Genomic DNA, 25,799 nt, shown 5'->3' with positions numbered 1-25,799 from the left:
CTCTATACAATGTGTCCCAAAAGTTTCGGAACGACTAAATTTTTATATCATTCTGTAAAACAAAATTATATTATTCTCGATAATGCTTTATTTTCGAAATATTTGATTATTTGAGACTTTTAAAACTGTATAAGCATATAAACAAAAATATTTATTACATTTGAAGAATTTTAATAGCACTATGATTCGAGCAGCTTTAAATAAGTTAATATATTTTTTAACTAAATTAAGTTAAGTTAAAATTAATTCAGTTATGTTAAAAGTTACATGAATAAAACACTAACTAGTTAAAAGTCACATTAAGATTAAATTAATTTAAATTAAAAGTTAATTTTGAAAAGCATTATTTATATTAAATTAGAAATTTATAAGTTTTTAAAGTTAGATTACTCAAAATAATTATAATTAATATGAATCATTAAACAAATTTAATATTTTATTTGTAAATTAAGTTTATATGAAATAACAAAGAAATATTGTTTGTGAGAGAATGTATTTTTTTCTGTAATTTTTCTTTTATATAAATAAATTTTTAACTTAGGAAAAAAGTTAATAAATTGAAGTTTATGTATTTCAAAAATAAAAGGTTGAAGTTAAAAATTAAATCATTTAAAGTTAACTGAATTAAGTTATAAGTTGTTTACTTTTTAAATAGTTAATACCCAACCCTGGATTTGAGGATCTATTACTCGTATCATATTCGAGCGTTGAAATAGACAACAGCCAAAACAAGGAGGACGAAGAGCAAGATTTCATGTGCAAAGGTTAAAATATTTATTTGCAGAATAAGAAATAGCGTAGTAGAATTTAATGATGTAAAAAAAAAAGAAATTAGTAAGTTATGACAAAGTTACGCGAAAAAGAATGTTGGAAACATCAACTCTTTAATTCAATTTCAGACTTTGTTTATGACTTTCAAGTACAAAAGATTCGAGCTTGATATTCGGTTTGAATTGCAAGACTGCTGGACAATTTCGAGTTCTGATTACTCAAGCGTATATAAATCATATATGAAAGGAATAGCTTCTTGTAAAGTTATATCTCTGAAATTTTATTATAATAATGTAATTTACTTTCAAATTATATCGTACGATGATGTTACATAACTATGGAGTGGTAATTAAAAATGTATAGATGCACTAAAAAAAAAGATATAGGTTCAATAGAGAATACTAATAGAGGTCTTGGTCACAATGTGTTAATGTTTCATGAATTTTAATAAATTGCCCTCTTGAACCGGATATCGACCATTTAATTCTTAGATGTGATATGAGTAGTACATTTTCAAATCACAATTGTGCTGTTAAAAATCTTCATAAACGTAATAACATTTTTTATTATTTCACGCGCTGTAAGCACAGTCGTGTATTAAATTGTACTGTATTTGTTATAATTATATGAAAATCGTATTTATAAATGCCTTACGTGTAAAAATTGATCGCATTTGCGTAATGGGATACTAGCGGTTTTATTGCGATTATATACATGTTACGAAACATACAGATTACGAAGTGAATTATAAGTCTATGCATGACGTCTAAACATAGTTAAACAAGTGAATCAAATATACGATAAATCTTTTTACAATAACGCTTAGGATTCTCTGTATTTACATACATAATATAAATATATTGTATATAAATTATTTACAGGTTAAAATTCACTGAGATGTTATTTTTGCCAATATATTTTTTATTTTTTCCATGGTGAGGGGATCTTATAAATGCATAGTATCATTAATATTAGGTATTCTGGTTTCACATAATTACAACGTTTACATTATTAATTGGGTTTAATAACATTGGTAGTTATAAAACTGACCGATCACAAGTATTCCTCTGAAGAATGGAATTGCTGTAATTGGCCAGTTTCATAACTACGGATGTTACTAAACCCGATTAATGGCGACGTGTAAACGTAGTAAATGACTGCTGTTGTCAAGTCCGATGAATACGCAGCGCGCAGTTCGAATAAGCTAGAGATTGTAAAAATTACTATTCAACGCTGAAATAGTTGTAACTGAGGTCCGAATTATTATATAGACGTTTTTCTGATCTTGAACCTCAAATCTATCTTTATCTCGCGTATGGTAACGTAGCAAACAAGATAGTATTATCTTAAAATGTCATTAACCAATTGAAAACCGTATTAGCATGTTAAGATATTACACAATCTTGAAATAAGAATCTACTATGAATACTGGTCGTAGATTTGTTAAATTTGTTTAATTTTGTCAAGCTAAAAATGTTACTTGTTATTGTACATAAATTATTCTTATCTTGAAACAAAAACAACTTTAAAAATTTTTAATTGATTAATTAAATTTTTAAAATCTTCAAGTTTATAACAAAATCTTTATGTTAACGGAGAGCGATTATAAGATATTGCGAAATTTAAAATTTTTAAGAAAATAAATCCATATTACAGAATAATCTTACTGCAAAAATATCATTGCAACGTGCGGTGATAAACTGATTGCACTGTTATTTAAAAGAGAACCGTGTAGTACGTGATTTGTCGTGCAATTGAAGGCTGCCAAGTATTACATTATTGGAAGCCTCGTTGTATGAGTACGCATTATACAGAACTCTACTGTATCTCAACACTTTACAACTTTGTTAAGTATTTAATGAAATTTCATAAATAGAGCTAATATAAGGAAAAAGAGGTAACGTCAATTATTTGCAGCTAAGTAATAAATAAATAACTCCCACTGGAGTTTATTCTTCACATTTTAGGCTTATCTATTAATTTATTATTACACAATGTTAAAGAGCTTTTTAAGAATAGACCCATTAATTGTTTTATAAATTCGCATTTAAAAGCGTATTTTAAATGCGAATTTGTAAAACAATTGTTCTATTCTTGTGATAGTCCTTTGAACTGTCATATTATAAATTCGTATTATAAAGACATATTATGAATTCTATAAGTATTGTCTAGTATAGTCTACATTCTGTGAATGTATTATTAATTTCTTGTATCTGTTTGTAGAGTCTTTTATTTGCTATTGTTACGATGATAAAAATTATCATAAATGTACTTCACATATACGTATTTTAAGTAGATTTACCAAATATAAAAAGAAAAGAATTTTATTATGTTATAATAATTTTGGACCGCAAATTATATTTATATAATAAAAATATAATAAAATTGCAATAAAAATAACACGTAAATCTTAAATTATATTCTCAAAATTTTTTCATTTATTTGTTACGTAAAATGTACAGGAATACGAATATTTTTTATAGCTATTAAATAATTTGGAAATGAAAGAATTAAAAATTATTCGGAAAGGATAAAAGAGTGATAATATTTATTTCTATGTACACTTAGAGATACAAAAGTTTTATAAAACATTTTTTCAAAATAATCTATAACACATTTACATTTTAGTTATTATAATAAAATTAGAAATAAAATAAATCTGCAACTAATAAAACGAACAAGAAAGTTTGTGCCATAATTACAAACAAAACAGATCAACTGTTACGCATAACAACTATTTAAAAATTTGGTAGTAAAAACAGTTTTTTTTTACATATGATAATATTAATAATAATATAAATGTTACAGCATATTATGCAAACATTACAAATTATGCTGTAATTATAATATTATAATATTAGTACCAAACATTAGACAACCGTATGTTATACATAATATATATTTTAAAAATTTACTTCCGAATATAATTCAAAGTTTTGAATCTATGAATCTTGAACAAATTTTTGCTTCTAATCTAGTATTTATATAAATCCTGCTTTATACTATTCCTCATATATTTTATTATTACAGGATTATCTACACGGATACAATTTATTTTTATATAAAATGTGTATATATGTATTATATTTCAAATAATATATACACAATGTATTAGATTGTCTATCATTCAGAATCCATGACATTTTTAAATTACAAAAAAAGGACATTTAATATCTACAACAGCAACTATGTGATAACAGTTTAGCTTATTCATTTTTGCGACGTCCATATGTGTTCCACACTGTAAAATAGAGAGAGATAGATATTAATTACATGTATATAATGTAATTGTATACGTTTATTTTCTGTTTTACACACGATAAACGTTTTAGCTTAAAACTGCAATATAGTGAAGTTTGAACTACTTATTATATATTAAAAGTGATTTATTTATAAAAATTTTCCTAGTGAATCATTTGGAAAAGATGGTCCAATTTTTTTAATCATTATGGTCAGCAGTATTGAATCCATTGGCTTTCTTTTCTACAGAGAAACGTTAAGACTATTGTTATTTAATAAAATCTTGATTTTTAAATAATTTGCGAACTAGAACTAATATAATTCAAAATATTATCGTAAATAAACTACGTAAAACATACTTGTAAAACTACAGAATCATATTTTGTTAATAAATATGTTGAGAAATATATAAAATAAACATACGTAAAAGTAAAAACGTAAATAAAAGTATAATAAATTTTTTCACATTAACTTATTTTTATAAATTAATTTTATTATCGTATATAGAACAGAAATTACGAAAGATTAAAAAAACTTGGAATTTTTATAAAAACTTTATAATTATCCTGTACAGCTATTTGTTTCTTTTTTTATTTATATACCTTTAAGCTTATCTTCTTGAGAGATCATTACTGGATACCAATCAGCACCAGTATAATCTATTTCCGGTAGTTCACCATCATAATTTTTCGGGAGGTGGCTCGCTGGAATGTGAGTATGTAGAGAAGACATCTTGGTGCCATGGAAAAACATGCGCTTCCTCAATTTTTCTCGGACAAATGGTTTGAACATTTGCCACACCATGTTAAATAAAAACGGTTGTTTCACAAAGTGAATCTGAGGAAACATCCATTATAATTAGAATGTGCAACATACAAAGTTAATTACTGAATCGTACAATTAATTAATTTTTTGTTAATTACTGTGAAAATCGCAAAGTAATAAAGGACTTTTCTGTACTGTTTAACATGTCACATTATCAGACATCTTGTGTATATTTACGTAATTAGAATGTTTTCGTAATTACGTAATTATAATGTTTACGTTACAACAGTTGATTTTCAAGAAAATAAAATGATTATCATTACATGAGTTGAACAAACAATAATATAAGTACATAATATTTACTGTTATCAATATTTAATTCATGTATCACAGAACGTAAAAGTAGGTAACTTTTTCTTTTCTTAAAATTTAATTTTCTAATAATTTTATGTGATACTATTAATACGAACCTCCTTTAAACGCAGTGGCATTGCATCTTGAATAAAACTAAGGAGCCTCATGCTGAAGGACGGCGTCATTCCCGTGACTTGTTTCATGGATAGCCCATCAAAATCCATTATCACTACGGTACCATATATCTAAAAAAAGTTAGATAATTAACAAATCTATTCTAAAATATTAATTAATAATTTTGGCATTTTTATTCTGATGAAAAAAAGCTTAATATTCTTTTTTTCTTTTTCTCTCTCTGTTTTTCTCACTTATATTGATACTAGATTCATTGAATCTCTTATCAATCGAGCAAAGTGCATCACGCTTGACTAAGCCTTATATTCATTAAAATTAGATATTTAACTTTGTTAAAATTAAAATAGTTATTATTATTAACTAGATTTAATTAACATATAAAAAACTCCGAAAAGACCATTGTTCTATTTCGAATTATTTTAAATTTTGGAATTCGATATTTTTATCTTAAGTAGCATATTTAATAATAAAATTTAATTTTGTAATTACAAATAACGACGTCAATATTATGATTTTCTCTGGCATTAATTGCGAAAATTTAAATTTTTTTTGTACAGTCAAGGTAATGGAATTTTATTGATCATAAGTTATCGCACAATCAACTCGATGATTACGTACACGCAAGCTAGTTTACATTGTTAAAGTACACAATGATCCGTACGCACACTTGTAAATGCAAAAGTTCAAAAAAAAGTGTTAAATTTAAACTAAATTTTTTTCCCAATTGTATAACATTTAAGATTTACATCTGAAGGTAATCTAAATAATGTAATTCTTTAATTCTTGTATTATATATGAGAAGAGTATATAAACATAATTATATGTTTTATTTGTACCTGTGTTTCCGGTTCGCTTAGGGCTAGTTCGTGTACCAAGTAGAACAAGCGAAATATTTGGTCGCAGCTGACTTTTGACGGATTCCAGAGTTTGCCAGAATTCACTATCATTACTCTGCGATGTTTGTGATCTAAGGTTTTCATAACGTTAACGACATTGTGTTCGCAAATGGCTTCTTTTTCGTCACTTGGCAATAGGTTGTTCAGCAGAGATGCATTCTTCACTTTGAAATCCGCAACGCGTCTCATTAGCTCCAGCGCGCTCTCCGGATAAAATTTGCAAGGCCGGAGGAAGATCATGAGGAAATCATCATCGGTAGAGTAATAAAGCGTTTTGTCCTCTAGAATCGAAAGATTAACGATTTTAGTAATTTTATCAACATTAATGATAAAAACGGTGAAACAATATAAAGATATTCTGTGCTTCTGTTTGTAAAATTAATTAATTTGTTAGGTCGACTCTTTAGGAGTGTTGTTCTTATATTTACAGATGAAAAATAAATGTTGCATTTGGCAACATTTATTTTTCATCTGTAAATATAAGAATAAATTAATAAATTCGAAATCTGTACAGTTTAGTTACACTCAGAACTAAAAATAAATGTGTATGTACCATTAATGTAACAATGAAAGATAGTGCTTTTTACTGCCAGGAGGATTATTCAGCGAAAAAAAAATAAAAAAAAATAAATATAAATAAATTTTTTATTTACAAAATATTTTTAAATAATATCTATCAAAGAAAAATTTTTGAACGACAAAACGATGCGGTTGCTAGAGGCTTAATAACGAACTCAATTAATATCAAATAAATCGTTCAAAGTAAGTGTAAACCTTACACTAAGACAATTACAATTTACAGTAACTATATTATTGCAAATCTCTCTATTATATTATTATTGTAAAGAATGCTGCCGCACGATTTGGAATCATTTCTAAACTGTAGGAGATCACAAAAAATGCCAAATAAAACTTAGAAGGGAAATTATTTTATGATGGACAGATATTTTTTTAAGTGGAGGTGTTTCTCTGAAACTTCAAGGCAATCTTCGTTTTTTTTTTAATACATACTTATCTGGAGTTACTGTGTAATTTCTTTATTATATTACATTACAACTGTATACTGAAAGAAATAAAATTGGTTGCAGTTATCACAATTTACTTTATAATTTAATTCATTATTTTTTATGTCAACTATATATTTATATTTATAATTGTTTTAATCACACAAATTAAAGTTACTACTTAAATAGGAAGCGAATGTTAAAAAAAGTTGTGTTCACTGTAATTGTACTTGCATAATTTACTATAATATTAATATTTGAAATTACCATAATTTATAATAAATCCTTTTATAGCAAATTGACGTAAATACAAAGTTATTATTACTAATATTTTAGTACTAGTAATAACTATAAAAATGTAGCTCTTAACCATAATTATTTCACTATGTAATTAGAGTTTTAAACGCTTTTCTTTGGATAATTCCTACATCATCGTAAATATTCAACGCGACAATCTTGCGCACGTGGGTGATACGAGCAGCCGGTACGTGCGACTATTTGCAACAATAATGACGACTAATGATTCATCACCAGCTGATCATTTCTTTTATCTTTCAGAATCATCGGACTTTGAATCGTTCTGTCACGTTATCGCTAAATGTGTGCTTCTCGATCAAGGTACACAGTAACTCAATCGTGTGTGTCACTATAATCAACAAAGCTCTATTACACAGTGCGCGGACTTTTGAACGGGAATAAAGTATCGGCGATTGGGTCTAATGTACAATTATTAATCATCATGTCTGAAAACATTGTGTAAAATGCTAATTTTAGCCGCCTGTCTGTTCGACGATTCTTGCTCGTCCCACGCTCGCGTCAACGACGTAAAAGTCATCGGATCGCTTCAGGCTTTACGACTTTGCGTGCGAGGTCGTGATGCCCATTCTCAAAGCAATCACCTCGGTGTTCCTTATTAGGGAAATTGCAGGGTCGCTATTTATTTTCTATTTCAGGCTTAAACAGTTGCCCGTGAACACGAAGATGCAATGCCGGAATGACGGAAACGGATGACGAACACGATCGAAAACGATTTGTAAACAGCAAGCGGAAAGAATGGTTTTGTCAAGTCAGTATTCAAAAATGTTTAGCTAGATATAGATTTAAAAATAACTCTTTTGAAATATGAAAATAATTGTATGTAATGTAAAACGTTTAAATCTGATGAGCAATGTTGTAAAAAGTTTTGTCATTCTGGCAGCCAATTTCAATGCACTATACAAATTATTTTGATAGTTTAATAAAATTATTTTCAGATCTGTATATACTCAATTAAATTTTCGGATACTTAGGCAAAATTGTTCTTTATGTACAGAAGTGATAAATAATCGCTTGGTTGAAAGTGTGAAGACCTTTTATCCGCCTAGCGACAGATAGGAAAAGTTGCTAAATTGCCCAATATAACCGGCGGTATCTAACTTATCGTGGAATTGAATTATCTCTTATCCGAATTTATTCCGATAATTACTTCTTATCTGAATATTACTCAATAAGCGTTGCAGGCCTCCACATTACACATCAATACACAGCTCAGCCATTCGAGATATTTTATATTGAAAAACAAACGTTACACAAGTACCGAATAAATAAAAATGTAAATAGAAGAAAACTAAATGTTTTTCATAAAATACGATTGTTATATAAAAAAAAACATGATAAACTTTATCTTTCTTTAAAAATTTTTTTTTAATCTTGTATTTAATATCTATGTTTATTTCAAGTTAATTTTTTATAATTTTTTAGATGATAGATTTGAACTATTATTTGAACTATTGTTTTGAATCTAGATTAAAACCTTGACTTTATTGTTATATAATTATCATTTTCAATTAAATAGTCCTCAAAAAGAATTTATTAACATTTATATTTATTTCTTCATTTATACATTTTTACGTTATGCATTTTACATATATTTATACATTTTTTTTTATTGTTATGTCTAAACCATTTCAAGTTCTTTACTACAAAAAATGTACATTTACTCTGAGATATTTCTTCTGCATTTTGAATATCTTTGAATAAACAACTAACTTCTGCAAGTTTACGTCGAACTTTTACGCTTCAGCATTCCAAGATATAAAGATAACCTTTTAATTCATCGATCGATCGATCAATGAATTTAAAAAAATTGAATAATTCTACGTACTATAAACATCGGTTCTCAATTACCATTCAACAATTCAATGTTGTTACAACCTATTCGTGACTCGTGCCATCACACTAACTAGAAGAAAATTCAAATTTGTATTTCTTCCATTGAAAACATGTATATTTTAAATGCTTTTTTCTATCAGAAAAAAAATTTTTTTTTACTCTCTATTAATGAATCTTTAAAAATAAGATATTATTGGCTTACAAGGTCCTTAACGTCTTGCATTTAAACACGACGCGGTATCACGTGTGCACCTGCTATCCTTTCACGTGTTCGGGGGTCAAGGTGCACTTGACTCTTGTATCGATCGCATTATCAAAAGATTTCTTTATCTCTCAATCGCACGGAGCGTGTATGGTACTAATATATTTTCAATTTATGTCTTTTATGCGTGCCCGTCGCTACGGATCATTTTTATGTTGCGTGATGTTTGTTAAACAGTTTTTCATAATTCCATATAGGTAAATATATATAAGTAAAGTTATGTAATACACATACACGTTTGTATATTTGCTTTTGAATAATCTCAAGGAGACAAATTTGTCTCAAAAAACTTGTTTGTGCGCCAAATATGCGACACATATTGCTCACGTCATCTTGAATTTATTTTTACATGCTCTGCGCGATTGCGTCTCTGTAATTAATAATTACTTCCTCCTTCTGGACGATGAAATTTGCAAGATTAGACTTTGAAATGTTTTGCAATGATCGAAGCTTGGAGTGCGCGTGCTTAATGTGTTTTGTAATGACGTGAAGTGCGGTAGCGATTTAAAAGGTCGACGTCACGGTTTAAGGTTTAAAATGTTTGATTTTAAAACTCAACAAGAATTGAGATGAATCGTGGATTCCGTTGCTGTGTACGCGTCTACACCGAGGAAAGATAAACGAAAGCGAGATTATCTGAGTGTCATAGTACTGACCTCAACATTATCTTTCAATACATCTAACTGAACTGTTCTATGCGGTTTGAAAGGTCTTGATAATTTTTCTTAAAGCGGCATTAATAAAGATTTAACTTTTGATCCCTGAATGAGTCGTTTCGTTTACATACGGAAAAATACTTCACAAGTGCTGCACTCCGCTTGACTGGTTCTTTCTTCACCAGCTAAAGACGTTTGCCAGCGCAAAAAGATGTCTTTCTTCTTTAATTTAATAGCCGTTCATTTATTACTTGCTTAGTCGAAACTCGGACAAGCGCGGTTTATGCAATAACGGTTAATCGGCGTAAAATGAGATCGATGTAATACGGATAATACGAATCTTCGCGAAATTTTCTAGAGACGCGAAACTGCTTTGAATTCTATAATTTTCTGGACAATGTATCACTATTCATTGTGCAAAGAGCCAAGTTTATTTATAACTTTCAGAATACGTAATGATCTTATTATGTAGTTAAAACGAATTTGAATTTTGATATCCCATGTCGGTGCGAGTCGATTTCCATTGCAATTCTTAAAGTATTCATATCCTAAATAAATCTTTGAAATCAAAAGATTAATCTTTTATTCTGTAAGGATAACAGACTGTTTAATTTATTGACAGCCGATGAATAAAATTTGGAAATGATTATTCCTTTTCTTTTTTTTTAATTTTGCTTTTTACATGGTTTTTTTTTACACAGTTTTAATTATAACGACGAATTTCTACATAAATCTCGAAAAATAAAAAGCTCTAAGTAAAAAGTTCGAAATAAAATTCCACTGAAGAAAAGTTCACTCACACGAAAGAAATTAGATACGTAAGAAAATTTTTCCATTTGTTTCTTATCAGAAAATTTAATTTGCAAAAAGACTTTCTTTCAATAATTATGACTCAGAAACTGTTTTTACGATATTTCTGCCGAAGAAAGATTGATTTTAAATTCAATAAAGAACGTCATATAAAGATCAAGGTGGTAACGAGTTAAAAAGTTAAAAGTTAAATAATAAAGTTAGAAAGTTAATAATTTTTAACTTAACTTAATTAATTTTAAATGGTTTAATTTTTAACTGTAACTAAGTTATTTTTTAAATACATTGTAATTTAATATAAATAATACTTTTTCTTAAATTAACTTTAAATTTAACTTAATTAAATTTTGATTTAATTTTTAACTAATTTGTTTTTTGTTCATATACTAACTTGACTTAAGATAATTTTATAAATTATTAATTTTAACTTAATTTACCGCCAACCCTTGTAAAGATTAAAAACGAATTATGAAATATCTACACGTTTATTATAATTAAATATTCTAAAATTATATATATTTACGAGTAGAAAATGCGTGAAATAAGATTATTTAATATTTTACCTTTCATTAAAAAATTGCGTTAAATATCTGTTAAAAAACTGTTCTAAATTAACATCTAATTAATGTACATTTTTTTAATATCTAGATTAACATCTAATTAATGTTATATAAATATGTTATGTACAATACATTAAAATTTTATTATAATTATTTGCTTGATCATAAAAATATTTTAAATATCTGAATAATTATAAGAACATTATTCTTATTTAACATTATAAAGTATAACACTAATTAGAAATAAATATAAATAAATAAATTGTGAGTGGAAAAGTTCGAAGTTTCCCCGTCAAAACATTTACCTTCTAAAAGCACGGTGTACCAAGACAAATGTATTTTTCATCAGAAATAATAGAAAATACAATAATACAGTAAAAAATGCTAAACAATATTTTGACAATGAAAAAGCGAAGGGCCGAAATACAGAGACTTTACAAAATCGAAATAGAAAGCGTTGAATAAATATTACTTCATGGTTTATTCTTAAATTGTGAGAAATGATAAGTTCACCAACCTTCGAGGAGCTTCTTCAGGGTCTCGATGCCCTTTTTCACGTTCTCTTCGGTTTCTCTGAGTTCCTTCTCGGCCAGAGCCTTGGCTTCAGGCCTGGGTGGATCCAATAGCAAAGCGAAAGACATTTTCGTTATGTTTCTTTTCGAGTCTTCTTGTTGCTTCTTTCTCAATCCCGCGCTATACTCAAACTGAACCGAACGCTGTACACGACAGGACAATCATCACTTATCTATAGCCACCACCACCGAAGGAGAGTACCTCTTGTATATCGTCCCGAGACAATCTTTGACCGCTCAAAGTCCACTCCAGCGTTTCGAGTCCATGTCTTCCGCGCTTTAATCAAAACGAGCACTCATTTCTCACCGATTACCTACAGGAGACACACGCTAAGAGAAGAGATGTCAACTTGTCTTTGTTTATTAATTATCCAAGACACATCTTTAAAGTAGCATCTCGTCCTAATCAACAATTTTGCCTCAGCACTTGTAATGAAACGTAAACGATACTTGAGAAACTTATAATCATATTCTAAAATAACAAACTTGACCAATAAACACTTTTATCGGGGATCATGCGCACGATCAGATTTCTTGTTTGTTTGATTTTACGTGATAACTTGAGCAAATTGATCTTAAAGAGAAAGGTGATAGTCAGCAGTAGATCATAAATATTTATGTTATAGATTAATTTGTTGATGTACGTTTAATAATTAGACGTCTTTATTCACTTTTTTTTCGTAGAACAACATATGCTTTTTTTTCTTCTACTTCACTTACATAAATCTGTTTTTTGGATTATTTTCTGTTAAAACAGATGATGAGATAATAAGAAAAGAATTTTTTGCGGTGGAACAATTATTTTGCGGTGGCCTTTATGGCGAAACGAATGGTCGGTCGTCCTATTCGCCGAAAATGATTTAGTGTACACTAAAAAATTAAAAACAGGTTAGTTGTAAAAATAAACAGGGGCAAAGAGTAGAGAGTGCTAATCGACAACAGACTATGAGTAGACTTTGACTTGCAGAAGATTCTCTTTTAAAACAATCGTTTCTCCGTATCTATTATCGCGACACCGTCTCACTGTTGATTGGAAGCGAAGTGTTAACTAAGGAATCGAGGAAAAATTTATGATAAAAACATTTTTATCTAAATTCAGGACAAAATAAAATATGATAAACATCAATTTATTATCTTTAATTTAAAATAATTTTTTATCTCAGGAGTTTTTATACAAGCCATGTGTTTAAAAATTATCATAGAGGATCAAAATAATAAAATCAGTGGACATGGGCTAAGAAATAAAATGACAATTTTTTTTATTCAAACTATGAAAAATTTATTGTAGACTGATGTAACCCCTTTAAACCGAATAATATATTTTAATTTACACTTTCTTTGTCATTATTACTTAAATATTAACAATGCCATAATTTCAAATTTCCTGATGAAACATTGCTTCTGTTTGCATTTAAATTTTGAAACACAATCAAGAGATCTTATCTGTAATATTATCTGTTCGTGCACGTTTAATTTGACGTATTTAAGCATGGCTTTCTACAATACGTTGTATGTCGGTGTCATAAGTCAAGAATTGACCAATCACAGTCGAATGTGAAAAGAATATTCAACTATAATTGATCAATTCTTACGGCTTATAGCTTATGGCCGACGTACGATGTATTGTAGAAAGCTTTTAATAGTTGTTTCTCGCGTTCAGTTATAAGACCTTACCTAATAACTACGTACTCGTCCTATTTTTAAACATAAAAACATCTTCTACAATCGTAAATTTTTGAACTTTATAAAAAATTGACCGCATTTGATCGAATCCAAATATAGACATTGTACTCTACATTTTCACTTCAAATATCTGCGAAGATTAAATGCCAGAAAGTACACCAATGCCCGTTCACGAGAAATATAACTTAATTATTTTTTCTGTACTGTGTCATCCAACTTATAATAATTTTTATAATTATAAAATATTGCTTGTATTGTCTATATGAAAAAAATTGCGCAAACATATATGTATAACAATATGTAAATATGTATATTTACACACCCAATAAATGAAAATGAATTAAAATGGATAGAAATAAATTCATTTCGACATTTTCGAATTCATTTAAATGCAAAAATAATGTAATGGATTAAGCCTTCCGAATTTACAAATAGCGCATTTCGTATTGCAATCCATTTGAGTCCATTTGAATCCAAAGATATTTCAGGACTCTGAAACGCCAATTCAGATAAATTCAAGTGAATTGCAATTTTCAATACATTTGAATTTAACTTTGTTTGCTGGAGTAGATGATGTAAAACACAATTTACAATTTATATAATTTACATTGAATACGCGTAGATTATTTGTATTTTACGCGTAAACGTTCAACCAGTGATTCGTTCCACTGTGCGTTGATACGTGATTTTATAAATCCTTACGTGTTGCCGTATTGATGTTGAATATTACCGACCTAACAGTGAAGCAATTATCGATTGCTCAACTTATCCGTCGAGCTATTACCGACTCTGCTTTACGATGCAATTCTTAGTACAATTTCTAGATGGCGCGTCAATGGCAAAACGGAGCTCTCCGAATCATCCTGCTGCATCCAAATGATCAAACTACACGACGTACTTTTTTTCAATAATATTTTGCGCTAAACTCAACAACAGAAGTATTGATACCATTAAGAAATTTCATATAACATTTTCAGTACGTAAAATGTAATCAAAACAGAATATTTTTCGGAGGAGAGGAACATAAAGGGAAGGTTTACATCGAGAGAGAGAGCTGAAATTTAAAAGGACGATTACAGCGTTATTGTTTATTTTAATATAGGTGCGGAAAATGAAACGAAATCTCTTCTTGCGCTTTCCCCGCTTTTCCTAGCATCCGTTTCGTCCCGCGAAATAGGAAATCCGTTGTCGCCTCTTGGAGGACGGAGGGCGAAGGGCGGCGATGCGTCGCGACGCGGCGCAGCGCGACTGGCGCCTGGTATGTCGACCGACCGACCGACCGACTGCACCGCACGGCACAACGTGGTGAATACACACGACGGTGACCTGCGTTCGACATGCCCCGCGATCCCAAGTTTCACCGGCGATGCGGCCACTGTGTCACCATCGACAACGAGGATCGCAACGCCACGCGCAGTTACTCCGAGTATAATCACGGCCTGGTGTTCAGCGCCCAGCCGCTCGAGGATGATGATGTGTTCGAAATTTTTATTGACAAGAAGGTATACACGCTCACGCACGCCTCTCTCTCTCTCTCTCTCTCTGCAGATTTTTTCGCGTCTCTGCTGGACTACGTTCAGCAGCTAGGACTCTCCTCGAACGAGCAGTAATCGCGAAATAAATAAGTGTTGATTGCGTACACGCGGTGTTATTTGTCGATAGACATTTCGTGTGTTATTTGCATCGTGACCTGACGTTTGTCTTGTTTAATGTTATCTCTTTTGAAGATGCTGACAGACCTGCAACATGAAAATGCTGAGAAAGGTATTTTTAAGTTTACTTGCGTCTAATTCTGGGCAATTGGTATTGTGCAGATCGTATCATGGAATGGCAGTATAGCAATTGGAGTAACAGAATGCGATCCCGAGACCATGGAGATACCATCCTCTGCCCTACATCTTCGTTACGGGTCTTGGATCATGACTGGCTCTAGCATAGTTCACAATGGTAATCGTATTGTGGAAGTATATGGGGAGGATCTTGGCAATCTAAAGGCAGGGGACATGTTGGGAGTTATGCGGACGTCCAATGTAATTCACATTTTATTAATTCAGAATTTCTCAAACTTATGTAGCTTGCAATCTATTTTTTAAAACAGCAAACGTCTATGACCCATATAACTTTAAGAATTATGGAAAAGTGGGAAAGAGGGAATAAATTGATTATTTATTTATACTTTAATCCTTCCATTTTCTTATTTTTTATTGAATATAAATTTATTTTTCAAAATATAAAGTACAAAAGAATAACGGTTCGAAGAATGCACTTATTTTTTATTTATTACATAATTTTGTTGACACATCACATTGAATTGAATTATTTTCACATACATGGAATTTGATAGTTTAGGAGTTTATTTCAAAATTTAGTTTTGATTCTTACTATAGATGAAAAGTTTTTTGCGACTCATACTTTGGGAATCCCTGCGTTATTCTACATAGAAATTAATAATAATCTTTTATCTGCAATTTTAGCACGAATTGGTGTTTTACATCAATGGTATTTCGCAAGGCGTCGCTGTGAACAACATTCCTCCGCGTGTATTTGCTGTTGTGGATATGTACGGTGATTGCGTTGAAATCAGCACCATTTCTTGTCCCGACCCTGCCACTTTATGTAACATATTTAAAAACGAAGGCGAGATTAACAATGATTACGCTGCGGGGGAGACCTCCAGTTCTACGACAACCAATCTAGTCGCTAATTTAAATGTCAATCTAAGTGTCAATGTAAATGTTAATTTACCGAAGAATCCAACTCCCGCTGCTATAAGGGAGGACAGATTGAAGTTTCACGAGCGAGTGGGCTCGCTGGTGAAGCTCTCTAACAATGCCAGAACCGCCGAGAGACGGAGGCCGCTCGACGAATTCAACAATGGTGTCGTAATGACTCATAGGCCGCTGCGAGATAACGAATTATTTGAGGTGAATACATTCAGATGTAAACCATATTAATTGCGAAGAAATATTTGCATAAATTATATAACAAAATTATTAATAATAAAATTATTTCTCTCTTATATTTTCTCTTATATTCGCTGTGTTACAGATACGAATAGACAGATTAGTATATAAATGGTCGGGTAGCATAGAAGTCGGCGTTACCACTCACAGTCCTACGGCACTGGAGTTTCCGGCAACGATGACTAACATGCGTTCGGGTACAACGATGATGTCTGGCTGTGGTATTCTAACAAATGGCAAAGGCACTCAACGAGAATATGGCGAATTTAATTTGGACGAATTGAGGGTACGACGAGACCAATGTTATTAACACTGGACTTAATTTTAAATTTACTTTTCTCCTCAAATCGTTAATCAACGTTGTTACGTCATTTCTTAGGAAGGCGATCGTGTGGGAATGATTAGGCAAAGTAACGGAGACCTTCATTATTTAATAAATGGTTTGGATCAAGGCGTTGCTGCTAAAATACCAGCGGGTGTGTGGGGCGTAATAGATCTTTATGGAATGACCGTGAAAGTAACCATTGTCGATCGCGACGAAAGAGAAGAACAGAATCTAGTCACTAGGAGAAACACATTGCAGCTACAAGGTCTAGATAGCGAAGGTAATGCATCTATAAAAAAAAAGAAAAATTTCACGGAAATAAAAACTGTTACATTGTGATATATACGTGAATTTTGTAGAAGCTGGAGAAGAGGATCTTCCCGATAGACTGATGTTTCATCAATGTTGCGGTACACACGCCGATGTGATCAATAATGGGCGTACTGCGCACAGACCTAAGTAAGTAGAGATACACTCATTACTCATCGAGCAACTTTTCCAAAACTGCAAGCGTCTTAACAAAAAATATAAATTTTCTTTTGTAGCGCCATAGACGATTTCAATAACGGCGTAGTATTGACTTCGAGGCCATTGAAACCGAATGAGTTGTTCGAAGTCAGACTGGACAAAATTGTCACTAAATGGGCTGGTTCCATCGAAATAGGAGTCACTACTCATTCCCCGACGGAACTGGAGTTCCCATTTACCATGACGAATGTCAGGTGAGTAAAAATATATCACGTGCATCTGTTTGAAGCAGTTTCTACAATTATCGTCATCAAACTTTATGTGTATATATGTGTATGTGTGTGTATGTGTGTTTGTGTGGGTACGGTTGTTTATTCTCTTATGTTATTGCTCGAAGGCGGCTCATATTGGTTGCAGATCTGGCACGTGGATGATGACGGGCAATGGCGTGATGCACAATGGTACGACTATGATAGACCAGTATGGTCAAAATTTGGACCGTCTGCAGATTGGCGATCGCGTAGGTGTGATGAGGAAAGACAACTCAACACTGCATTTTTATGTGAACGGCGCTGATCAAGGTGTAGCCGCGATGAACGTGCCTGAAAGAATCTATGGAGTAATCGATCTCTACGGACAGGCCGCTCAAGCCACCATAGTCGACAACGTAGATTTTTACAGTCCAACCACGAACAATTCGAGTTTTAGTAATACAACGTTGTATAGGTACGATTTTCTAACAATACAACAGATTAGTGATCAACGACCACACACGTGGATGATTGTATAAATTTATTAACAGCGATCTAAGGTTTCATCACGTACACGGTAAAAATGCGAGGATTACGAATAACGGTTTAACGGCGTCCAGACCGCGAGCTCTGGGCGAATTCAACGAAGCTATTGTAATTGCAAATCGTGCATTACGCGATGGTGAAATGTTTGAGGTGACGATAGATAAAATGGTTGCCAGATGGTCCGGTGCGATAGAAGCAGGTAATTACTATCCTAATTATTACAAGAACATTAATAAGAGTTTTCTAAGAATAAAAAAACTGTTTACAGGAGTCACTGTGATAAGGCCCGATGAGCTAGAATTTCCATCTACGATGACAGATATCGATCATGATACGTGGATGCTTTCCGGGTCGACAGTGATGCGTGACGGTGTGACGTTGCGTAACAATTACAGTTGCGATTTGGATAAGCTGACGGAGGGTAATCGGATTGGAATGATGCGGTGCACAGATTCTTCCTTGCATTATTTCTTGGATGGAGTGGACCAAGGTCTTGCCTGTACCGGTTTACCACCCAACGTTTATCCAGTAATCGATTTATACGGACAATGCGCACAGGTAAGGATACGTGCTTACCCGATGATAAAAACAATAGTGTCTTAGCGAAATACATTAAATTTGAATAAATGTACTTCAGGTGACGATTGTAGTGCCTGAGCGTAGAGATCCTCTGACACAACAGTATTTGCCGTCAGAGAATAGTATTAGTCAACAGCCGACCTCAGTAATTCAGCCTCAGGCGCAAACTGAAATTCTACACAAGTTCCACGAGTCAGTCGGATTGAACATTCAATTGAACAGCGATCGAACAGTGGCGACTAGATGCAGAGAATACAATAACGCTGTCTTGTTGAGCGAGGCCGCACTGGAAAATAACGAGTTGTTTGAGATTGCCATTCAGGAAGTGGCGCGTGAATGGAGCGGTTGTCTGAGGATAGGTGTCCTGAGTAACGAAACGGGCAACTGGTTGACATCAATGAACCTGGTACCTGGTATGACATCCATTCCCAACGACGCATGGTACCTGACGGGTAACGAGGTGAGACACACGGGTTTCGCGCTCGCCTCGAACTACTGTACGAGCCTGGACTGGTTGCGAGTGGGCGACAAGATCGGCGTAAAGCGCACACACGAAGGTAACCTAAAGTTCTACGTGAACGGCGAAGATATGGGTGTAGCGGTATCTGACGTACCGGAGATGGTGTATGCGGTAATTGAGCTCTTTGGCAGCACCGTGGCCGTAAACATCACCAGTAGCAGGCAGCAGAATTCCGCTATTTCTCCTAATGCTAGTTTGAGACTGCAGGATTCATTGGAACTCTTGCTGGATCCGATGCCGCCGAGAAACGATCCGGGAATGGATACATCTATCGATGTGTCCGAAGGGAAACTGATTAACGAGGTAACACTCACGCCGACGCAAGCCACTGGCACTGGTTTGACCACCAGCGACGGGGATTGGAGTTATGAATTCCATGAGAATCATGGCAGAAACATTCAGCTCGAAACGAAAACAGTTGCCAGACGAGTAGCCAGTTACAATCAGGGTGTGGTAATGTCCAGTCGTCCGCTGATAAAGGGCAAGCCGTTCCAAGTAAAAATAGAAAAGTTAAACGAACGTTGGGTGTCAAATATTCTCTGTGGCATTTCTTGCATATCGCCAGAGAAGCAGACAAGCTTCCCATTAACAGCGCTTGGTTTTAAAAGGCACTCATGGATCATCTGCAGCGATTGGATATTCCATAATGGCATGAGAGTGAAGACGAAATACGGCGCCGGCTTGGAGAACCTTCAGTGTAACTCTATCGTAGGCTTGCTAATCGACGAGGACAATCGACTGCATTTAATCATCAATAACGTGGATCAGGGAGTAGCCGCGACCGATTTGCCACCGTACGTCTTTGCCGTGATCGATTTATATGGACAGTGCGAACAGGTGTCTATTACAGGGATCAGCGAAGAGCCTTCTTATTCGAATGTTGCCATCGACAATGCCCTCGCGGCTCCTATCGAATGCACGAGCGTGGAAACGGAGGATGTGGAGAATTCGCGCGAAAAAGCCGATCTGGAATGTCACGAAAAGGAGAACGCAATGGCGACTACCTCGTCGGATCTTTCGCCGTCTTCGACATCACCGAGCGTGCCGAGTCAGTGCAGTTCAAACGCTAGGGATGGCAATTTGGAAGCTGAATACTCATCCTTTGATAGTAATAATAGCGCGAACGTGGCGAACAATAGTGTAGGTATTAAAGCGGCGTCGAGTATTGATAGTAACAACTCGGACTCGGGCTCGGAGCTTAGCAACGACACGCGAAGCACCAAGAACAAAGTGTATCTGGATAACGTCGTACCGCCAACGTTGAACAAGCAGTCTGAGAACAACTCGAGTGAGTCGAATCTCGATGTGGAAAACCGCGCCCTATGTACAAACGTAGAAATAAATAACGCGACTAACATTAATATACAGAAAGGCATGGTTGCCAGCGCGAGTAATATGACCAGCTTGAATGCGGCGATTACCGCGACGAACGCCAACAACGCAATTAACGAAAGTATAGCGTCCAATAGTCAAGTCAATATTGTAAGCAGCGCGCAGCAGAACAATCTGTCAGATCTTCCCAACAACACTTGTTCCGGCTTTCATGAGTCGCGGTCGTACGTGAACCGGGACAATGTCCGCGACAACTCCTTCAACGGGAACATACCTCCGAGCCAGAACACGACGGCGAATCAACGGGACGTGTTGTATAATACATCTTCGGTACCGTTTATGCCGTCATTACCGTCCACTCCACTTGGATCTACCGTCGTTGCGTCGTCCAGGAAGTGCGACTATCTGAAAGCGTGCATACAGCTGAAGAAATCACTCGTTCTGCCAGACGAATTTTTCTCTACTGACGAGATACTGTGCTACTGCAGCATGTGCTATAAGGTGGACGGTGACAACGCGTTCTGCAAAAAAGGCGAGCCGCCGGCGGAGTTTGCGATACCGGTCGGCTGGGCCAGGTTCCCACTGAAGCAAAGCATCAACGCCAATCAGATCCCACAAAGCACGACGGACAAGTGGCATGTCGCATTCTATAGTATACGTCTGGACGCGATAAGGTAATGCAATTAATCATCTAGAAATAATTAAATCTCTTTTTCCAATTATCTATTTTTTATTAATATAATATTACGCATTTAGATTGATTCTGGACAGGGGAGAGCTAATGACCAAAGAGCAACTGGACGTGAGTAACTTGACATCGGGCACGAAGAGCGAAGATCAGAATCCTCAGGTAATGTTTTCGCCTGCCGTCAAATATGCGGCGTCCGACGAATTCACGAGAAAGTATCCGTGAGTATACCTTTATTCCACAAACGTTTATATATTTATCATGCATATTACAACTTAATTTTCATCTTTCCAGTTATATTGATATGCAGTTGAATAAAAAACTGAACGCATCGACAGCGTTCCAATTACTAGTGAGACCCGGATCGTACACGACCTTTCCTAAAGTATTCCGCGACGAGAATGAGCGTTATTGCGAGTCCGTCAAATGGGCCACCAAAGAAGCCGGGGCCACGGTGATAGTCGCCCTACTCGTTCATCTAGATGGATTTTAATATTTGTGCCCATTTCCGAAAGTGTTTTCCAACTGGACTTGTATATTTCTCTGTCGACATCGAGCATGCTAATGTTGGATGATTTGACTGTTTGTACATAAGACGTGCCGTTAACACGACTGTGGTAAGAGACTCAAGATCGATACATTTCAATTCCGTCGAAAAATCGCGCTGTTTTTTTTATGTTAAATTTCGCGCAACGTTTCCTCGTGCGCATGGTTTAGCCGTTAATGAACTTTACCAAAATATTTATGTGCTAGATACTAAATTAAAATTTTAATTATCTTTAAACGTTGAACGCTTAACGTGTACAGTATCGATGAGTATATAATAACTGCGTTTATTTATATATAGAGATAACTCACTAGATAAGGATTCGTTGTAGATTCGCTGGTTAGTTATGACGTTTTTGTGACGTATCGTAAAAGACTTTTAATTATAAGTTTTAAATGTTTTATCACGCACGTGTCACATGTACGTCGCTAGACTGGCCTAAGTTAATGCTCACGAGAACAAATAGTATATGAAATGTACGGCATTGTCTCAATGATATTTGCCGTTTGTCAGCGAAAAGAACACAGTATTTTTGACGCCCGCGCTTCACGCCTAATCGATAAACCAAATCTCTATTGTATCGCATTAGTTAAGTAAATCTCAAGACACAATATACGATTTTTTTAACGCACTCTTCTGCAGCATATTCGATAGAAAAGAATCGTGTAATATGTCTATGTTGTAGAAATAAACAATGCAAGTGCAATTCACATTGCCAACACTAAATCTGTTTGGCGAATTAATAATTCCCATATTGTGGTGTGAAGGTTAGAAGTTTATTGCTGTAGATTCTATACATTTCGTCATAATTAATTGCGTACGTTATTAATCCTATTATTCATTAAATAAAGATTTTTTTAACATATATGATAAATCCAGAATTAATCCAAGACAAAAAAAACTCATATTTGTTTATAACGCAGATTGTGAATGCAAAGAGAAGATTAAGATATCGATTATGCTGTAATTATACACTAAAGGCAGCAACTCGTTAGAAGTTAATAAACAAGCTTGCTGCGTAGGTTTCGTGCAAAAAGAATCGATTGGCTTTTAACATTGATATATTGATGGTAATATATCTCGTCTAGTGTTCTTTTTCATCGATTACTTCGGACAGCTCTCTTTTAAATATATTAAATACATATTTATTCACACCCAAATTCGGACGTTCTGATCCCAGGAGCAGCTGGCCACTGCCATCCCGTTACCAGAAACGCAGAGCGACGTTACTCTATTCTCATGGCCAGATAAGACACCTTGAAACAATAGAAGAAAAAGCCTTTTATTTATGTAATTATCTTTCAATATCAGTTCCACGACAGATCGACAAACTCACCGTTGTGTTGGTTTTTCAACGTGTCCCATATGTGAATGGAATTGTCGTCGCTACCGCAGAATATGAATCTGCCACTCAAAGATAGGCCACAAGATGTAAATCCGGGCTTAGAGTTCGGTGGCTTGAAGGTGGCCAACTGCTGATCGGATCTGATGTCCCACAGCCTCGCGGTTTTATCCTCGGACGCTGTTACGAAACCTTGTCCGGAAGGATGATACTAGAAGAAAAGTGATATGAACGCAATATTATAGCGTCCGTATTAAATCTGTGAGGTATCTCGAGAAAATGTGTCCAACACTCACGCAGACGGAATTTACGTCAGCGTCGTGTCCGAAGAACGTCTGCTTAGCTTTCTCTTCTCGTAAATCCCATAGTTTGCAGGTTTTGTCAACCGAGCCGGTTATGTAAGTATTGCCGTCGGGGGACAGGCTAATGCTGACCACGTCACCCGCGTGCGCCTCGAAGTCCGTTGTTTTCTTGTTTGCCTCAAGATCCCATATACAACTACAGATACATAAGGAGTTCACTCGGTAATTATTCAAATAAAATCATCGTTTATTGCTTTATCTTATCATTAAACGTTACATAATTTGATACATTTTCATGTCGCCGGATCCGGTGATGATCCTTTTGTCTTCGAGGAATCTGCAGGACGACAGAAATCCCTCATAACCCAGAAGCTCTCTCACGATCTTGGCGGATCCCGTGGCATCGCGATTGTTCACATCGTAGATGGTACACATGTTATCCATGCCGCCACACGCAACAAAATTACCGGACGGCGCAAAAGCCACCGACATCACCCAGGCCGAGCGCAACGGAATCACCTGTACCTTGTTACCGGTCCACGTATCCCAGATGATTAGCTTCCCATCCAACGATCCTGTCACGCAATGTCTACGGCGCAAAGCGCAGATTGATTTATAGATGCGTCCATTAGTTTCAATATAAAAGATTCTCGAGGTACGATAAATTGTCTATTAACACTAACATCCCGCCGATGATATCCTACTAGAACTGCCAAGGTGCCAATTTGATGATATCATATTCTTATTTCTGGGTAGTAAGGAATTGTTTTAATGTTATTTGTGTTATATATTAGAATTATTTCTATTATATTTACATATTTTGCATTTTGTATTGTATATAAATTTTGAAAAAACTTGAAATAATTAGCAGAATTAAAATGACACCATATCGGCGGTTCTGGTGCACATTCCGTTTAAAGCTAAAGCATAAAAAAACAAAGACATTTAAAGTTACAATGTATCAAATAATTATTACTGATTGAAACTAACCGACTATCGCCGCTGTAGTGTACCGAGTTAACTTTGTTAATATGCCCCTTTAGCGTTTTCTTCGTTGACAGTCTAACTTTCGGAGCATCCGCCACCCCGCTGCATGCTTCCTCCAGCGTCGTATCTTGCTGCTTCTTTTGATCCTCCTAACGAAACGAGCAAAAACAAATAGAATAAGTAAAGACAAGAGTTTACCGAAAAACTCATATATTCATATACACTAAAGATTAGAATTACGTGAAATATTAATCCATGAATCCCTCGATTGTACGATAAAATGTTTCAACCTTGCACTTATTGATGAGATCCTCCAGTTCTTTCTTCAGGGCTGTAGTCTCGGCGTCATCCTTGCCCATTTTTATCCCTTCTCGAATGACCACAGAGTTTCACCAGCGCCCAGAAAAATGTAGAGACTAAATACCACTAACGTTTGACATGTGAAAACTGCCGATTTCGAATGATTTCCGACAACACACAAAAGAAACCTTAAGAGGGTCTACCCCACTGCCCCAGTAATTGTATTAGGTCGTCAGTTAATTCGATTTGTTGAGCATTAACTCGGCTTGTTCACGTAATTTAATTATCTACATACGCCTTTTAAAGAACGTATCTGCACTGTTTTCTTTGAAAATATATACATTAGAGTACGCGATGAAGAAAAAGATTATATAGTATAGATTATACTATATTTAAAGAGAGAGGAAAAACACGTTCCTACGATGAGAGTTTATTTATTTATTTAATATTAATGTTAATGTACATATATTGTTTACAGGATCAGAAACTGGAATGTTTCATTCACAATTCACTATGAGCTTCATGGGTCGATGATGGCATATTCCCCCGGAATAGGAAATCACGCGAACAAAACCGTCGACACGGTGCAACGATTAACCGCTCTTTTTGACCACAAAAACCATCAACCGTTTCGCTTTCGAGTCTCCCGCTTTCTCCTATAAATGTCTGAATCCATTGGTACTGATCGATAATTCGGTGATCGTACAGTAGTCGGTGCCAGATATTTATCTGCGATATCCGCAAATTTTTGATAATTAGAAAAGTTTAAGTAAACGTCACTTTATCGATT

The 25,799-nt window shown here is 34.1% G+C and overlaps 3 protein-coding genes across 3 annotated transcripts; 1 reads left to right on the top strand and 2 right to left on the bottom strand.

Moving 5' to 3' along the window:
* Positions 1 to 3,303: 3,303 nt before the first annotated feature.
* On the bottom strand, positions 3,304 to 12,371 carry LOC105201578 (alpha-tocopherol transfer protein-like). The gene is made up of 5 exons (XM_011169636.3): positions 12,122 to 12,371; positions 6,102 to 6,442; positions 5,247 to 5,375; positions 4,614 to 4,848; positions 3,304 to 4,012 (listed from the first exon to the last, which is right to left on the bottom strand). The coding sequence occupies exons 1-5, from the start codon at positions 12,243 to 12,245 to the stop codon at positions 3,978 to 3,980; spliced, it is 864 nt and encodes a 287-aa protein (XP_011167938.1). The 5' UTR covers positions 12,246 to 12,371; the 3' UTR covers positions 3,304 to 3,977.
* A 2,393-nt stretch (positions 12,372 to 14,764) lies between these two features.
* LOC105201580 (neuralized-like protein 4) lies at positions 14,765 to 22,804 on the top strand. The gene is made up of 13 exons (XM_011169637.3): positions 14,765 to 15,361; positions 15,674 to 15,889; positions 16,334 to 16,783; positions 16,908 to 17,108; positions 17,202 to 17,427; positions 17,507 to 17,606; positions 17,693 to 17,869; positions 18,033 to 18,341; positions 18,418 to 18,611; positions 18,681 to 18,970; positions 19,050 to 21,517; positions 21,600 to 21,752; positions 21,826 to 22,804. Exons 1-13 carry the CDS (start codon positions 15,197 to 15,199, stop codon positions 22,022 to 22,024), a joined length of 5,148 nt encoding a protein of 1,715 aa, XP_011167939.1. The 5' UTR covers positions 14,765 to 15,196; the 3' UTR covers positions 22,025 to 22,804.
* Positions 22,805 to 22,835: 31 nt separating this feature from the next.
* Positions 22,836 to 25,760, bottom strand: LOC105201581 (guanine nucleotide-binding protein subunit beta-2). The gene is made up of 6 exons (XM_011169638.3): positions 25,000 to 25,760; positions 24,713 to 24,858; positions 24,012 to 24,311; positions 23,717 to 23,918; positions 23,415 to 23,631; positions 22,836 to 23,334 (listed from the first exon to the last, which is right to left on the bottom strand). The coding sequence occupies exons 1-6, from the start codon at positions 25,066 to 25,068 to the stop codon at positions 23,228 to 23,230; spliced, it is 1,041 nt and encodes a 346-aa protein (XP_011167940.1). The 5' UTR covers positions 25,069 to 25,760; the 3' UTR covers positions 22,836 to 23,227.
* Between the last annotated feature and the right edge of the window lie 39 nt (positions 25,761 to 25,799).

The sequence above is a fragment of the Solenopsis invicta genome, chromosome 15, assembly GCF_016802725.1.
Source record: "Solenopsis invicta isolate M01_SB chromosome 15, UNIL_Sinv_3.0, whole genome shotgun sequence".
Lineage (NCBI taxonomy): Eukaryota > Metazoa > Arthropoda > Insecta > Hymenoptera > Formicidae > Solenopsis > Solenopsis invicta.
Note: the sequence above shows the minus strand (reverse complement) of the source record. Positions and strands in the feature narration are given on the sequence as shown.

Excerpts from the sequence above, each read along its gene's own strand:
- LOC105201578 (XM_011169636.3), bottom strand. The coding sequence starts at position 12,245 with ATGTCTTTCGCTTTGCTATTGGATCCACCCAGGCCTGAAGCCAAGGCT. Across the intron at positions 6,443-12,121 it reads CCTGAAGAAGCTCCTCGAAG|AGGACAAAACGCTTTATTAC; the intron begins GTTGGTGAACTT and ends TTTCGATTCTAG. Across the intron at positions 4,013-4,613 it reads TCAAGAAGATAAGCTTAAAG|TGTGGAACACATATGGACGT; the intron begins GTATATAAATAA and ends TCTATTTTACAG.
- LOC105201580 (XM_011169637.3), top strand. The coding sequence starts at position 15,197 with ATGCCCCGCGATCCCAAGTTTCACCGGCGATGCGGCCACTGTGTCACC. Across the intron at positions 17,428-17,506 it reads ACAAGGTCTAGATAGCGAAG|AAGCTGGAGAAGAGGATCTT; the intron begins GTAATGCATCTA and ends TGAATTTTGTAG. Across the intron at positions 17,607-17,692 it reads CGTACTGCGCACAGACCTAA|CGCCATAGACGATTTCAATA; the intron begins GTAAGTAGAGAT and ends TTTCTTTTGTAG.
- LOC105201581 (XM_011169638.3), bottom strand. The coding sequence starts at position 25,068 with ATGGGCAAGGATGACGCCGAGACTACAGCCCTGAAGAAAGAACTGGAG. Across the intron at positions 23,919-24,011 it reads GGATCCGGCGACATGAAAAT|TTGTATATGGGATCTTGAGG; the intron begins GTATCAAATTAT and ends ATGTATCTGTAG. Across the intron at positions 23,632-23,716 it reads CTGACGTAAATTCCGTCTGC|TATCATCCTTCCGGACAAGG; the intron begins GTGAGTGTTGGA and ends CTTTTCTTCTAG.